We start from the raw sequence: 16,782 nt of genomic DNA, 5'->3' as shown, positions 1-16,782 counted from the left end.
GAGTACTGCTACCGGTGTATCTTTCGCTGGGTATGGGTTATCGGGTGCACGGTGTTGGTGGTGCTGGAATGCTGATTTCACACTTTCCTAGACTGTACACTACAGTACAGATGGTGCTATCATTCTATGATGATGTATGTTGACAATGTTTCCTTTTAGGGTCCTTGGCACGGAGATGTGTTGCCTCCACAGCGCTAGGACCATGCATTACTGCATTGCTGCACTAGCTCAGCCTGACCTTCTACATTTTGGTTCATTTTTTCATCAAACTCTCAAAAAGAGTCAAAATGAAGTTGAATGATCTAATAAGTTACACGTGTTTTGACTTTTTTCAAAGCGCGGTGAAAATCTTGGGTTTAATGCGTGTAAATTTTAGAGGTTTAGGCGACGTGACGTGAAATATTGCCATGGCAAGATTTGGGTTTAGTTTGAACAGCAGAACTTTCTCAACACACAGAAATCAAATCTTCCAACAAATTCGATAAAAGTCATAAAACTACGGATACTCACACAAATTCAATCGGGATGACTAAACGAAACTTCCAAAAACCCACGTAACGAAACTCCGTGCGAGACAGTCAACTCACATAAAACACGTCAAATTTTACGTGAAACTTTTAAACCTCTCTACTGCCATTAAAACTACCGGTAAGCCCTCAACTTACTTGATAAGAGTTTTGTGGCACCCATGTGAGCCACCCTTGCCCCTGTAATGCCTGCATCCGCAACTGCTGTCTTTCCCGGTAGCGGCTGAACTCACCAGGGGGAATAAGGCTGCTAAAGCACAATGCTGAGATCGGGTCTTCACAGTAAGGAGAAACCATTGGCCAGTCAACAGAACACAAACACGCTCAGGACCGCCGGAAGCAGTGTTTGATTGGTCTGGTAGTTTCATGGCCTTTTACACGTCGTTTGTGTATGGTATGTCAGGTACACATGCCCTCCACAGTAGGAAACACGTGTTGGTGGCCAAAAGGTCGGTCCGGTGATAACCAGACCAGCCGGACCGGATCCGACGGGGCTGACTCTACATTGGCTCTGCATGCATCTCCAACAATGCACCTAAATGTAATTGCGGTACAATTAGATCTACTACTCGGCCTGTAGGCTGCATCTGACCACACTGGGTATACACACTAGAGAGGTTCTGCAAAACGAAAATGCGTGCAAACTTTCACTCTAAGTCATGAAGTGCGAAACTTCGCACGAACTTTCGCAAAGTTGGACGCGGAACTTGCAGGGAACGCGAAATGAACTTTCGTAGGAAGTTTCATGAGATGGGGTCATGGCGTACGTGCACTTGACGCCTGCAAACTACGAAAATATGCAGAAGTTCGTTCGAAAATTCGTACACATTTTCGTAAGGACTGTGCGAAACTTCGTTTGAATTTTCGTTTTGCGGAACCTCTCTATTATGGTATCCGGCGGCCCAGTGGCAGCACCACACACACTCTGTACAGTTAGGCTGTGTTTACATGAGGCGTTTCAACCCGGGTTGAGTTCGACCCGGGTCAGATTTCAACCCGCCATGTACACAAAATGAATGGCGCGTTTACATGACGCATTGCGCTTGACCCGGGTTGAAATTTCGCCCCGGGTTGATTTCAACCCTCCCCCCAAGGGGAGGGTTGAAATCAACCCGGGTCAAGAAAATCGTACAAACGTACTTCTGTGCGTATCTCGCGCCAGGTTTGAACAGCACTGCAGATGCAAATTTCTCGCAAACGGATTCACGTGACCGTACAGGACTGTAGAAGTGGACTTTTGGCGGCATATCAGTATTTGACCCGGGTCAACTGTCTTCATGTAAACGCTCACCCCTTTTGTCTATCGTACAGACTTTCAACCCGGGCTGAACTCGACCCGGGTTGAAATTTCTCATGTAAACACAGCCTCAGGCTCAGATATAACGACAGAAAATGCTGCTGCCATACTTAGGCTGCGTTTACATGAGAACTCTCAACCCGGGTCGAGTTTAGCCCGGGTTGAAAGTCTGTGCGATAGACAAAATAGGTGAGCGTTTACATAAAGACAGTTGTCCCGGGTCAAATACTGATATGCCGCCAAGAGTCCACTTCTTCTCCCACTCTCACACACATATGCTCACAGTCAATTCTGCCGTCGTGAGTCCCATTCGGGACGGATGCGAGAATAATAATAAATAAAATGATAATAAGTCCACTTCTAGAGTCCTGTATGGTCACGTGAATACTTTCGTCCGAAATCTGCATGTGCAGTGCTATTCAAACCTGGCGCGAGGTACACACAGAAGTACATTAGTACAATTTCTCGCCCCGGGTTGATTTCAACCCTCCCCTTGGCAATTGGGAGGGTTGAAAAGTTGAAATCAACCCGGGTCAAGCGCAATGTGTCATGTAAACACGCCATTCATTTTGTGTACATGGCGGGTTGAAAACTCTCATGTAAACACAGCCTGACAGTGTGTGTCCAGACTGGCTACAGTGCACTAGTGGCATATCGGAAATAAGACATCTTGAAACTATGGGCATTTTGCTCACCTGCTGGCTTGAGTGTCCATGACAAAGTCACAATGCATTATGGACTTCGTATTGATCCCATGAACATCCTGTGCTTTCTTTCTGCATAGAATGTTGTCCGCAAGATCGAAAGCACCCCAACAGGTGCCAACGACCGACCCACGTCCGATGTGGTTATTGAGAATTGCGGCACTTTGGAAGTGACCGGCGAACCCATGGTTGTTGCGAAGAATTAAGCGCAGTCCAGCAGTCATGTAGCAGTGCATGGCCTTGTGCACTGCCCGTAGTCCTCTGCATTCTCTTCTGATTTCTCTTTCTTTCGCAACTTTTTCTTGCTGCTGTGTTCTCCTTGCTCCACTTTTGTGGTGTTCCTGGTGCAATCATCTGGTATCATGCCTATTCCGCTCTCTCATAATCATATTGCTGTTATTTTCTCGTTTTCTCCAAAAGAAAAAAGGAAACTTCTTTTTGCTTTCCCATGTTTTAGCCCCGTAGTTGTGGGATGCGTTACATGGCAGCTTACCGGTGTGTGTTATTACAATGTAGGTGTAAATCATGCCCAATCCAGACTTAATCGCACAAGCAAAAGCTGCCAGGGCAGCAGATGAATGGGCCATCGGAGTCCGGTGTCTGACTTTGAAGGGTTGATTCACTGGAAACGGCAGCGCACCTCCATGCACGAGCACTTGAACGTACAGTAAAACCTGTAATGGCGACCACTCGACCATGGCGACCACTTAAATCTTTTCCTTGTCACGGACCAGGGAGTCGTAAAATACCAGGTATTTACGACTCCCTGTCACGGACGCATTCACATTCAAAACACCTCGGGATAAGGCCACCACTCGCTCAACGCGACCGGCGACCACCCACCCGCGACCGCTTTGTACAGTGCTGGTCATGTAAATGTATGCATTGCATGGTGCACCAGGCATGGTAGATCTACACATCAGTGCAGGAAGTGTAGATGTACATGGTGCATGCACGACATTTGACAGGTCTGAGGACCCCAGGCACATGAGTCATGCTAGAGTAGCATAGGTGTGTGCACTGTGATGCACTGATCTGTCCCTTTGGAAAAACGCGGCCAAGAATTCAAAATTCCGCGGCAAATTCCGCGGGGGAAAAGGGGGGTTTCTGCGGTAAAATCAAAAATCTGCGACACTTTCTGGAAGGTTTTCACCCTCCTCGTAGAGGATATGACAACTAGTCGCATGAAGGAGCACTTTTCATGCTATCCTTTGCAGTCACAAACTGAATGAGAGTGAAGAATCTTGGAGAGACCTGCACTGGCAAGAGAAATGTGCTCAAACAGATCGCAAAGTAGTTTTTCTGCTGCTTTCTGAGTAGTAATTTTAGTAATTTACCCTAAAAAATTCAGATTCCGTGGGCAAAAGTGTGGATTCCGTGATTTCCGCGGATGATGGCAACTTCTGCGAAATTTGCCACGGCCGCGGAATCGCGTTTTTCCAAGGTGACAGACTGATCAAAATGATGTATCACATGTGGATATGGTCACGTGACCCACTGAACCTGGATAAGAAGACCACCTGGCCACGGCGACCACTTTTTCTCGCCCCTTGAGGGGTGGCCTTAGACAGGTTTCACTGTATGTTCCTGCGCCTTCCACCTGTGCTTCACGAAGGCTGACTGGCGGTCCAAACTTTGCATGAACTAACCTGCCCAAATGGCATCTGTAACTAAATTAGTCTAAACCGCACCAGAGCCCACGGTCATTTAGCCAAAGGCAGAAAATGCAGCTTTTTGAATCATGTAGTTTCCAAGTATGCCAGACAACACGATATTTCGCCATGACCTAAGGGGGGACAGCATAGCAGACAAGATAATAATAAATAGAGTTCTAAAGAACACACTTGCACACACCACGCACATACCTGTACAGAACAAGGGAAATCCTTGCCACGAATACAAATATAACAGAGCCTAAATGCCGGGCGGGTCTCCTACTAGCATAGCAGCAGTGTGCGCTACGAGACAAGATGTGATCGGACCAAATGTGGAACAAGGGGCGGTGCTCGGCGTATCATGTTATGATCAATGGTGGTGAAGAATGTGGGGATTTTGTTCAAGAGGAAACTTGATCGCCGTGACTGCTATACTGTGCTGGCATGCTAATAGGTCTCGTGTTTCGTTCTGCCCCACCTAATCAGCAGGAGCCATAACTAAGGTGGCTTTGTCAAGAGGCTAGAGGAGGTACGACAATGCGGTAAAGTCCAGTCCAATTGACAAGCAGCAGATTCCATAAAATATTGAGCTGCATTATTTCCACAGCTGCACATGATGGACAGGAGTATGCTGACATACTTATTCGGTGTTGAAGACGCACTGCAGGAAGGCCTTGTAATCAAGAGAACCTTCTGGTGCGCTGGCATCCTCGCTGGGACGCAGATTGCCAATGAGGTAATCAGCCGTAGCTTCCTTGAGCTCACTGCGGAGAGTGTCGGGATGAATGTAGTCCTGTGTGTGGCAGATAAAAGCATGTAGAAAATAACGTGGACGTCTTGTACCAGTCTTCAACCCGTTTTTTGCCTAAGCGGGATATGAAGGCCCTATGATTGATATCGGCAGGCTGATAAGGACACTACAATAATAATATACATCTTTATGACATACGCACAAGTAAAGCACTCACAGCGCATGTGGTACATGTACACTGTCAACCAGGAAATTTTAGTGACACATAAATGTAGTGATGCTAGTCTTCGTGTGTTTTAGCTGCGTTGTTTTTATTAGACGTTGAAGAATGCTGTCTGAACTTTTTTTTACATACATGACAAAGACCACCAGGACTTCATGATGGCAAACTTCAACTGTTACTTGAAATCGTGAAACTGCTAAAATGTAAGGGTGTACATTATTAAGACTTAAAGGGGGTGCGGCTTATACGCCGATGATAAAATAGGATAGATGTTTTTTTCATAGCAAAAAAATGGGGGGGGGGGGGGGGCGGGCGTGCGGCTTAGGCCGTGATCGTTTGGTCGGATCCAGATCCAGATCCGTTGGATCCACTGGATCTGCAATGATCGATTGGTCGAATCCGGATCCAGATCCTCCGGATTTGGATCCGAGCAACCCTGCCCCGGGAGCAGGGTTGACTGGATCCATCGGATCCAAATGTGACCTTTGTGCGTATATGGCAGGTAAAAATCATTTTTCTACTCATTGTCGTACGTCTAGTGGACTTTTGTTGACTTTTCGTACGACGCGCGCGATCAGTACGACTTTTGCCTTTTTTGAATGACCTGTCAGCGCCATTTTTTACTTCGTCAACATGGCAACAGCCAAGGTCCGCAAAAAAGTGTTCGGTTGATTCTGAAGGATCCGACGGATCTGAGATTTGGATCTGGATCTGGATCCGACCAAACGATCATAGCCTAATACTCCGGACAATACGGTAACTGGACACCCCTCACTAGCCGTGCCTTATGTTAACCCATGTACTTGCCCTTAGAGGTATGGAAACTAACCTTCTCGCGGGCCAGGATCTTGAAGTTGACCTCGAGGTTCTCAGCAGTGTCATCAGCAGTGGCTTGGGAAGTCATGAAGTGAATGAAGTCCTCCAAAGTCACACAGTTCTCCTCCTTCAATGTCTTGTTCAAGTTCTCCAGAATCTTGTCGACACCTTCCTCAGCATTCTGCAAAGACACAAACATGCATAGGAATGCACAGTAACATACATGAAAATCAAATGATTAGCTATCATCCTTTCTCTGTTATGTACATGTTTTGTTCCTCATGCTCCGGATCGTTCTTTCACTCGGATTATTCCTGTAGTTTCTTTTCGAATGAGTGTTCAGTAAACTACCGTACTCTTTGTCGCGAAGTTAGTTGGACGTGCGAGTGTGTGGCATTTGGGAACATGCTGCAGGTTGGAAAATCAGCAAAAAAATTCACGCTTGTCCCTTCAACTCAGTGCAAACAGGCATTTCGGATAGTTGATCGTTTGAATAATTGATATTTTACTGTGTATGGATTTCCATACTACACTCAACGCTGCAAACCCACTGAGGCCCTGGTGCAAATACGAGCTAAATAGACCCATTGAGGCCCTGGTGCATATGTACGAGCTAAATAGACCCACTGAGGCCGTGGTGCATATGTACAAGCCAAAGAGGACTAGACTACCAGCTACGACAACAAGTAATACACCAAATAGCTTCTCTGCACAACTTCACTGCACACTGGTATTTCCCCACCGGTTTGGCTGCTTTAAAACGTTAGGCAAGTAGGTAGCACCGAGGTATGTAGTGAGGAGTTATACCATGCCGTGGAACAGCCACGGGCAGTTAGGTGTACTGACCTCTCCCAGCTGATATCCGTTGGCGAGGAGACATGCCTTGAATTCGTTCCTGTCGAGCTCGCCGCTGCCGTCCTTGTCGAAGTGGCTGAAGGTCTGCTTGTACTCTTCCATCTGGTCGTCAGAGATACCCTTGGCATTACGTACCAGAATCTGGTTCTCAATGGCGTTAATGCTGTTGGAGATCAGGGTCTTCAGTTGTTGAGCATGGACACGCAAGATCTAGGTGCAACATGGAACAAGAAGCCAGCAGGTGCACAGAAGACTTGAAAAACAAGAGATGAGGAAGACAGCAAAATACAGCCATGCTATGGATTGCGCAGAGAACATGTTTCAACAGAACCAAAGGCAATGTATACCCTCTCACAGGATTCCACCTGTATTTTTGGGAAATCGACTCACCTGCATAGTCAACTTGGTGTGAGGGTTCTCAATGATGCGGGCCTCGACCACAGCGGCATGGGCTGCCTCAGCGCCGTCGAACAGCTCAGTGTTGTTGCTGCATTCGGCAAGGAGAGTGTTGAGGTGATGAATTTGCTCCTGTGCATCACAATCAAATAACCATTCGAAAAGTCAGCACATGATGCTCCCATGTAAGTAAAGAAACCTATTGATATCCCAGGGCAGTGAATTGCACGACACCATTACATTACAATATCAATGATCAATCATTCTATGATGCAATGTGCATCGTACACATATTACGAGATGTATTCTGGACCTGGGCACATGTGGTGGACACACCCCAGGACAAACGTCATAAAGTGAGGAGCATTGCATCATACTTCATAAACATGACGTCAACTTGAGATTCTGTCGGGACAGCACTTTTATGTGAGCGTTTCTTGCTCTTGGGTTTCTTTGGTCAGACTCAGGAAAAAAACTGCAGAGTGTTCAGTGGCTATTACAGGATAGATAGCGCACTTTCTGGAATTGGGGCCGGTGTTTTATTACCGCCAGTCTGAAATGAGCACCACCTCATTTCAGGGCCTCCTATTATGAGGATTTTTCAAATTTGGTGAAATTTCAGGGCTCAATCTATTTTGTCCACTCGAAGCGAAGAAATCAGCTAGAACTTTAAGCAGAGCATTGTGGACAGACTAAGCTTGAGAGTGTGGCCTCTTGATTCGCTGCACTTGCGGCTGGGGTCGACATCTCCATCAGAATTTGAGGCAGACCCTTCAGCACTCAACAAGACGCTGAACAAGAAGCGTGTTCAAATTCAGGTCATGAAACTTCGTTCTCAAGCGATCCATGCCTCCAGGTGGCAGGCGACGACGGCAAACTACTGTCGTGGACATGGAAATCCGGTCGCACGTCTAGCAGCCCCAAGGCGCTGGTCATGCAGCCGTAGGTAAGCAGTACACACATGCATGCAGCGCGCTGGTCGCGTCGGATCAACATTGCACTGCATGCATTGAGTTACATGTACGTAACGACTAACGTTCTGTAAGTGCTGAGGGCGCCGGCCCCGGTCAATCGACTGGATTTCCATGTCCACGACAGTAGTATTTTTTGAATGTACCGTAATGACCTTCCAGCGGGATAGGGTAAGCAGTTCCGCAACTTCTTTCCTTGACAAGCGCTTCGCTGATTTTGTTGGTGTTTTCAGACCTGCTACCTTCGCAGCAAAATGCGCCGCACGTAGTGTTTTTGGGGGAATTTGAGAACACGTTCTTGCCATTGTCAACTTCAGCATTTCAAAATTCAGAAGAAATACCAGGATTCTTATACCGGAGCTTGCAGTCTTGACAAAATGTCCACGCGGACGATGTGGGCCGGCGCGAACTACAGAAAAAGGACACGCGGTCTGGGGCGAAATAGTGCGGAACGCGATGAATTTGTTTGGTGCGGACGAGAGCTCTGAGACCACCACGGCTTCCGTAGCAAAAAGACATTGTGTAGGAAGGGTCGTAGCAATGTTCGAACACAGAAAACAGCGATCCCGACAGACCGACAAAGACAAGCAAGTCACAAACATTGCGATGTGCAAAGCGACAATTTTAAGGACGCGGAGGAAGTACTATAAAGCGGCTTGCCCAGTTTTGCAGAAATTACGGCACATACCTCAAGGGTGCTACCAGTGGAAGCCATCTGAGCGTTGAACTTCTCACGCTGGTCAACAATCCATTGTTCCACGGAACCAGCCTGGTTGGCGAAGGCGATGCGGATCTCGTCATTCCTCTGTTGGTTCTCCTTCTCAGCCTGAAGTTTACCCTCATGCTCAACAAACAATTGCTGGAGATCAGACCAGTCCTTGTTCAAGTCCTGTAGTCAGTAACACACACACACACACACACACACATACAAGTGATTGCGTTCATAACTTACAATAATAGAATTGGCAAATGCTGCAGCCTGCAGGCAAACTGCATTCACTATGGTATATACAGTTCTCTGCTGAGATAGGCATGCAATGCAATCAGATAATAGTGATGCTGGACTCTCCCTGTGAAGTCTCCAACTTGGCAAGCACACAATTCAGCTTTTGACACCTGAAAAATCGCCAGTTCACGACACATACTGCATGCTGCGGCAGTCCACAGCTTTTAAAAAGTGCAAAGGAATGTGCCTGTGAAGCAGCTCACCTCAACAGTGATGTTTGTGTAGGGGTTGGAGGTAGAGCCAGACAGCTCCTCCACCTGACCATTCAGCTGAGCGATGGACTGGAGTTCGGCTTCTTCACCAGACAGGTTCTGCTTTCGCACTCCAAGCTGCCCGATGAGCTCCTGAAAGAACAGGCAAGTTCAGTACGGTGTGTCAGGATATATGAAGGCAAATGTCAACTGAACACAGCTGAGACACGTGTTAGGGCTGTATTCGGCCATGCAGGTAGCAAGCGACCATGCATATTGCGTGCATGTACAATGTCATGTACATCAGGGGTGGTACAAGCCCAGGAGAGGCCATGATCAGGTGCAACTCAAGCCAATACCAGTACCCGTGAATAATTTCCAATACCACAAGAAACCCCATCCGAGAGCCGGCTGGCCACGACTATTTCAGAAAACTGATCCAGGGATAGCAGGGCTCTTTTGCAGCTCATTTTGGCTCTTTGCTTCTCTGGAGTCTTCTTTCTTTATCCTTCTTTATCGATTGTCGGGTATTCTTCGCTGTATACCGACTGTATACGAGAGCCATACCTTTCGTATTCTTGTTTATTTATGTGACAGCATCTCCGGAAACTTTAGATGTCATAGTATACATTCTGAGGTTCCCGCAAGTTTTACCCAGGGGCTTCAAAAATTGTGAGGCATCCAGCGTCCAAGCTTTTGCATGCCGTGTACTCTCCCGGGTTTATACAATTGAGGTACATGTATAACTTGATATCAGGTGCAAAAGCCTGAAAATACAAGAGTGAATGCTCACCTCAACACCAGCCACACTGTGGACATTGTATGGCTCAAGGAGATCTTCCTTGACGTTAGCGAGGCTGGTTCTGAAGGGCTGGCATGAAAAGGAGGAATAAAATGAACAAAAGGTGAGGAAAGCACAGATCAATTGTAAAGGTGTGTGCAGTAGGGAAAAATTGGAAACTATGATGAAGCGAAATAGGAGAAAGGCTGCATCTTTGTACGGAAGCTACTGGTACTAAGCCAACACACCAGGGAGGATGAACAGATGTTGTCTCGAAAGGCACCGCATACAGTGTGCACAGTATCCTCCTCCCTTTGCCCATTCCCAAACGAACAGTAAAGCATGTCCAGGACAACACATGCCTTCAACGAATGCTCACAATCACAGGAATTCTGAAGGATGTTCTCTTGTCCATGGTTTTACCACCCCTCGGCCTCCCAAACTAAATGTGTGCTTCAGAAACAATTATTGTATTTTGCTCAGATCCCTACACAACACTAGGTATCTTACACCGGCACGCTTCGCAAACTCCAAACGGATTTCATCAATGTGCTGCTGCTTCTTGAGCTCCTCCTGCAAATAAAGAAGGCAAAGGAAACCGTATTAGCACGATGCAACTTGCCTACTGCTTGCTCAATGCCAAGCAACGCACACGTATTGTATGTTACAGACGGTGAGCAATATGGCACAATGCACACAAGCACCATAGCAAGAACAGAACTAGTCTAAGAGTGGATGCCAAATACTCTGCTGCCTCACCTCGATGAGAACAAACCTCTCCTGGCACACGTTGTCAAGATTGTCGTATGCAGCCTTGACGCCGGCAACGACTTCGGATGCCTCGCCCTCCTTGGAGTACTGCAGAGTGCCAAGCTCTGAAACGATACCCTCCATAGCACTGACACGCTGCCTGTGGGCAGCCACCTCAGACACGAATGCCTCGTGCTTCTTCTTCATGGCAACAAGGTCGGCAAGGGACGATCCCTGAACGACAGAACTGGCCACAACCTGCGCATTGTCAGCCACACGGGCGGAATGAAGGTTGGCCTTCTCCGTCAGGGTACTGAACAGCTGCTCACAGCGCTCCAGCCTACGGATCTCAGAGAGCAGGAAGTCCTCGCGTCCACCTTCAGCAGTCTCCAAACCAGACCATGCCTCGTCAATTTCCTGGATGCCATGGGAAAACAAGATAATAGAAAATACTTATAAGAACAAGTGCATGGGCTACGAGGAAGTACATGCAGGGGTGTAGGAAATGTCATCCCAATGATAGGCCCATCATCCAACACCACATTGTTACTGGTGACCTGGAATGTATGGTGTACTACTAGTAGACCAGTAGTCAATCATACGTGTACTGTGTGATGGCTACCGAAGGTAACTTAAGAAGTATGTACTGCCGTAAATCAGAGGGAAAGATGCAGTAGAGAATTCAAATGGATGGAAGCTGGGGATATTAATGTAGCAGTTGAGTACTGAAAGGAACATGCAACTGACACTGACATACCTGAAGGCTCTGGCCCTTGGGTGGAACGTATGGTGGTCGGTTGTGGATACGGAGCTTGGTGATCAGAGTGGTGTGTCTAGCCTCAATGGTACCCTTCTCTTCGGCCTTCGGTGGCTTCTCCTTCTCCTGGTAGGAGCGGAACTCATTGAGATGTCCCTGTAGATGAAAGGAAACATTCTCCACAAGTCAAACAGGAACGGTGCAACACGCAATTTACAAACACCGTAACTTTTAAGCAACCATGAACAAAGGTATTCAATTATTCCTTTCATGCTGAGATATGGCACCATATCTACACTTACGTGGCTGTCACTCGATGTCGCTACCGGGTCACGGTTGTTCATCCTCTCAATGGTCTGCCTGATCCATTCCAGCAACTGTCCAACATCAACAACAACAGAAGGCAGTGATCATGTGCCATGACAATTCTCAATACTAGTCGCTGAACATAAGGGGCAACATAGCCCAGAGACACACACAGCCAGACATACCAGATAAAGCTATAAGATTGGGTGTTAGTACCCTGATAATTTCTAAAAGACTCACGTTGTTGGTGAGGGCCTGGATCTCCTCCTCAGCCTCCTTGATTTGGCGGGAGATCTCGAAGACGTCAGCAATACGCTTGGCGGCCAGCTCAACCTGAACAAAAGTAGATAAGACAACTCGAAACTCAGTCGGTCGCCAAATACAGGATGTTGCATCACAGAGAGATTGAAGAATTGTGGCAACATGATACCAACAGGGATGGAGAGTGTGAAGCACATAGCATTGGAAGTACCGGGAGAGCTTCAACATGGTGCAAAGTACTGTAAGACATGAAATAGAACGCGAGGAAGTTCTAACGTTTCAACTACAAGGACATTTCTTTTTAACCGGGAAAGAGGATGTCTGCTCGGGACAAATTGACTTGTATGAAGCTGCAAAAGTCCTCACCGCCTTTACATTGTTTATGCCCTAACGAGTCATCTGAGATCAGGTATCCAGACACATTAATTTCACAATGGTACTACAAGCGTTTGAATTGAGATTACCTGCTGGAAGCTGGAGAAAGCGTGGTAGTAAGCCGAAACGTATGTCATGACAGCACGCTCATCAGGCTTGATGCAGGACGAGATGTCTGGCAACATGTGGACATAAATATTACAATGGCACCAGTGAGTCACCGCCAGTACACGAGATACCATTACGATTATTACAGCCTAACCAAATATTTGACCAAAGAGGTCATACTGAGGTCAGTGTGATGAGCAGCAATGCACAGAGTGCACTGAGTACGTTCAACAAAAAAAGACATCCACAAATACCAGGTGTAGGTAAAACCGTTTCACCAGCAAAAGAAAGAGGGCTAGACGATACATGGGCAGTTTTGCGCCGGGCATTATCTGGCATGCGGATCAAAAGCTTAGACGGAAGTTCAGCAAGCCCTTTCTAAAGTCATGCACAGGGAAGTGACTTTCTCCTTAGTCCTTACCCTCAGCATCCAACATCTGTGGGATATCCAAGTGCTGCTCAGCAACATCGAAAGCGAGCTGAAGATTCTCGCGGGCATTGTCCTACACAGACAAAACAAAGTGGGCAACAGAAACAGGCTTTGTGAAATCAATCACAACATAGAAAACAAATCCATGGTTGCAGATCTACTTCGAAAAGTGGAACAAAAAAAGAAGTAGAAATTTGTCCGTATACTAGTAGTACTAATAGTCTAGTAGTATTCTGTATATGGACGAAATGTGCAAGATATGCATCAAAAGTTCATGCTTCCAGAAAGTACACGAAAGTCGGCACTTAGTTTCGTTTTGCAGCAACCCCTACCTTCTTCAGGCTGGAGTAGTTAGGGATTAGGTCAGGGCGATGACGGTGGATCAGAGCGCAGAATGCCAAACCATCCTTGAAGCTGAGATTCAGGAGAGAAAAAAGACAGAGAGTGCACTTAGTAAGTTATAGTAACTAAAGAACCATATCCAGGCAATTCTATTATTGACAAGGAAAATGAACAACTACATGAAGGTCTGGAGGCATTCGATCCACAGGGATAAATAGCTGCACCGCTCTCAGCTGAAACTTCATAGCAGCCGTAAGTGTAAGATCGCACTTCTTGTTGCAGTGCCTAAATCAACCTAGGTTACTGCTCCACATCATTATATGCATGAACATTGCTATCTCACCAAAGATCAAGGATTGCCGATTTCATGCAATAATGTTTCACTTCAGCCCCCCCCCCCCTCCCCTCCCTGTCCTTGAATAGTTTACAATAGCACTCTGCACACAAGGTCTAGTGGAAAATCGGTGCCTCTCTACTTGAGATTTTCATGCTGCTACCCAATCATAGGAAGACTATGCACAAGGAGACTATGCTGAACAGTGGAACACGTCCTACAAAGCAATACCCCTTGGCACTTTGGTGGGAAATTAGGGCACAACTGGCCAGCGCAATAATGTAGTGGAAGGCACGAATGCTACAGAGATTGGCGTAATGGGTAGTGTTGCAACACGTTCCACAGGGCTGGGAGGTAAGGTGTAGTGTTGTAACACGTTCCACAGGGCTGGGAGGTAAGGTGTGGTGTTGAACCCATGGATATGTATGTACATGGGTGTGATAATTTGCTTGTGCTAAATGCACCTCAAGAATTCTTTATTCATCTGCTATGTTTTGCATGTTGACGTTGATACACCAGCATGGAATCTAGGCTCTACAGTTTGACAGGTAGTGCATTTTGACTCATGACGAGACTTGGAAAACAGCTCGGAATGATCCCTATAAAGCTCCCACATCTCTCCTACCCACACACCTCATGTGGAAGTTCTGGACATTGACATTGTTGTATGGCTGCGTCTTCTTCTGGCACCAGAGAAGCAGACCCTCCTTGGCAGTGAGTTCTGCCAAACACAGGACGGAGTAAACATGGAGCGCAAGGTTAGTTATGATATGGTCATGGCTGCGTATCATCCACAATGATTAATGTCCCCATGCCACACTGAATGCAGATATGCCGACAGACGCAACACGTACCTTCCACAGAGATGTCCTGGATAGCAAAGCGCAGAATGATGGTCCAGATCATACCGAGGATCATCTTCAAGTTGCCATCCACAATTTCTGGATTAGCAACAGTGTCATGAAGGCACATACACGCAAGGCACAGCATATACACGCACACACATCCACATCCACACACATCCAGTATTAGTATAATCGCATTCGTGTGAAGAAAACACCGATGTTGGTTTACAGACGATTCACACAACAGGCAAACATGCGTGCAACGGATCGAATCTATGGTAATTGTGAATGTGAAATGTGAACAACCGTGGCCGAAAAGTACAAGCAAGCTAACCCCTCCCCCGGCTCGATAATTGTGGAGTGCCCGAGACAACAAAAAAGTGGGGAAATTGAAGCGGAACAGAGAGATCTCTTTTTGAATGGACCATGTGAATTTTCTTGTTTCTTTGTGCCAAATTTTTTGAAATACCCATGTCAACTGGAGGGGGGATCATCCGAAATGCAAACGTGGAAGTCGTCGAGTGCAGCAGTGCGAATTCACACTGTCACGTTTCCTGTCAACAGAGGGGGTGCCTGTCGTGTGAATTGCCTATATTATAAAGTAGAGCAGATGCAGGTCGGTTACCTGAATGCCCAGCTTAGGATAAGCCCCTGTTTATAGAAGGGATCAATGTGTATTGTGATAGCCCTGCTCTGGGTGTGTGCTTCCACTGACAGGTATATGCAGTCAAGAATTGTGTCAGCTAACACAGCAGTCAGGTTTTCCTGTGTAAGATGGGCCCTGTCCATATGGTCGACGAGAAATCGATAAGCCAGATGAATTCTGTCGTATTGCATTGCCATCCAGGGCCGACGTTACCGTTGTACACTGTACATTGTACTGGGAACATCTGGTTCAACTCTAAACGTACAAGTCCAAGTCCAAACTTGAAAGCACAGTACTCGAGAATCGAGGTCTTACCTTCGGCACCGATTCCGTGCAGTTTGACACCAACTGTCTTGACAAAGTCTAGGCACTTCTGGACATTGTTGACCATGTGCACTCTCATCTTTCCCTTCTCCATCTTTGGGAGTTTTTCTCCTGCGATGACCTCCAACAGCGCCTGAAGAGCCTTGCCATCGTGGAAGTCGGTGGCAATGTCCTCGATCTTCATGCCCGCCTTCTTCAGGTGGCCATTAACCCACAGGGTAAAGGACTACGAACACAAAAAAACACAATGGAAACGTAAATGCTGTAAATAACCCATTCCGTGAGCTGCTCCCCCTTTCTCCGGGAGGCGAATTCGCCGCAAAGCTATCCTCACCTTCTTCTGTTGGTTCGTCCATGCCCTTTGAAGCTCATCGCGAGCTGCCTGGCTGGCCATGGCAGCCTCATCGGTCTGACTGGCTCGTCGGTCTCCCATGATGAGAATGATCTCACTGAACAGCCAACTTCAGCTGGAAAACTGACAAGATGTTTGTGTCTCCAAAATGTGAGTTGGACAACGAAGGCACAAAAAACCTTGATGGAACAACCCAGATCTAGATCTGAGCATGCAACTGTTTCCCAGTTCCCACACCAACTCCCTGGGTGCCGCTTTTGGGCCAGCGTTCGATTGACCTCCAATTGATGGCAATTCAGCGCTGTAGCGTACACATCGGGTCAGTGTTTCAGCGCTATCGCAATCCCAACTGACGCCTTTCCTGCCCGTACCGTATGTACGCGGTACGGTACGAGAATAGGTGGCAGTGCAACCATTAACCACCAGGTGACCGCAATCCATGCGATTTCCACCATCTCGTACGATCGTGTTGTTGTTGATGACATAATAGACACCCTTAGCAAAAAACGTTATGTAACTGTTGTAACGGTATCAAGAGTCCATAAGTAGGCATAACCGGGTTATATATTATCGTAAGGGGGGAAATACCGTTCGACCATTTATAATACTAAGAAAAGAATCCTGTTCACTGCGCCAATGTTTCAGTCAACTCGTCACTCAGTTCACACCAGCCAACACGGTTCAATCCAACAATGGGATTAATCAATACATGCAATAAGAATAAATGCAAGGAAAACGGTTCGGGATAATAAATTAGGACACTCAGGATCTGGCCGCCA

At 46.9% G+C, this 16,782-nt stretch overlaps 3 protein-coding genes across 3 annotated transcripts in view; 1 reads left to right on the top strand and 2 right to left on the bottom strand.

Moving 5' to 3' along the window:
- The window catches only part of LOC135814297 (peptidyl-prolyl cis-trans isomerase B-like), a 28,535-nt gene extending 25,558 nt beyond the window's left edge, over positions 1-2,977 (top strand). Inside the window, exon 6 of the mRNA XM_065327396.1 lies at positions 2,609-2,977. Coding sequence (XP_065183468.1) covers positions 2,609-2,734 — 126 coding nt within the window. The 3' untranslated portion in view covers positions 2,735-2,977. The remainder of the gene's footprint in view (positions 1-2,608) is intronic.
- Positions 1-16,782, bottom strand: part of LOC135814296 (myotubularin-related protein 9-like) — a 165,544-nt gene that overhangs the window by 16,285 nt on the left and 132,477 nt on the right. The window lies entirely within an intron of this gene.
- Positions 4,254-16,190, bottom strand: LOC135814294 (alpha-actinin-4-like). Its single transcript, XM_065327392.1, has 19 exons — positions 15,986-16,190; positions 15,643-15,877; positions 14,691-14,777; positions 14,470-14,557; positions 13,493-13,574; positions 13,152-13,233; positions 12,712-12,797; positions 12,227-12,319; positions 11,983-12,057; positions 11,681-11,836; positions 10,933-11,340; positions 10,684-10,746; positions 10,186-10,263; positions 9,405-9,545; positions 8,884-9,084; positions 7,219-7,356; positions 6,820-7,038; positions 5,987-6,154; positions 4,254-4,976 (listed from the first exon to the last, which is right to left on the bottom strand). The coding sequence occupies exons 1-19, from the start codon at positions 16,082-16,084 to the stop codon at positions 4,824-4,826; spliced, it is 2,652 nt and encodes an 883-aa protein (XP_065183464.1). The 5' UTR covers positions 16,085-16,190; the 3' UTR covers positions 4,254-4,823.

Source organism: Sycon ciliatum, chromosome 4, assembly GCF_964019385.1.
Source record: "Sycon ciliatum chromosome 4, ocSycCili1.1, whole genome shotgun sequence".
Lineage (NCBI taxonomy): Eukaryota > Metazoa > Porifera > Calcarea > Leucosolenida > Sycettidae > Sycon > Sycon ciliatum.
Note: the sequence above shows the minus strand (reverse complement) of the source record. Positions and strands in the feature narration are given on the sequence as shown.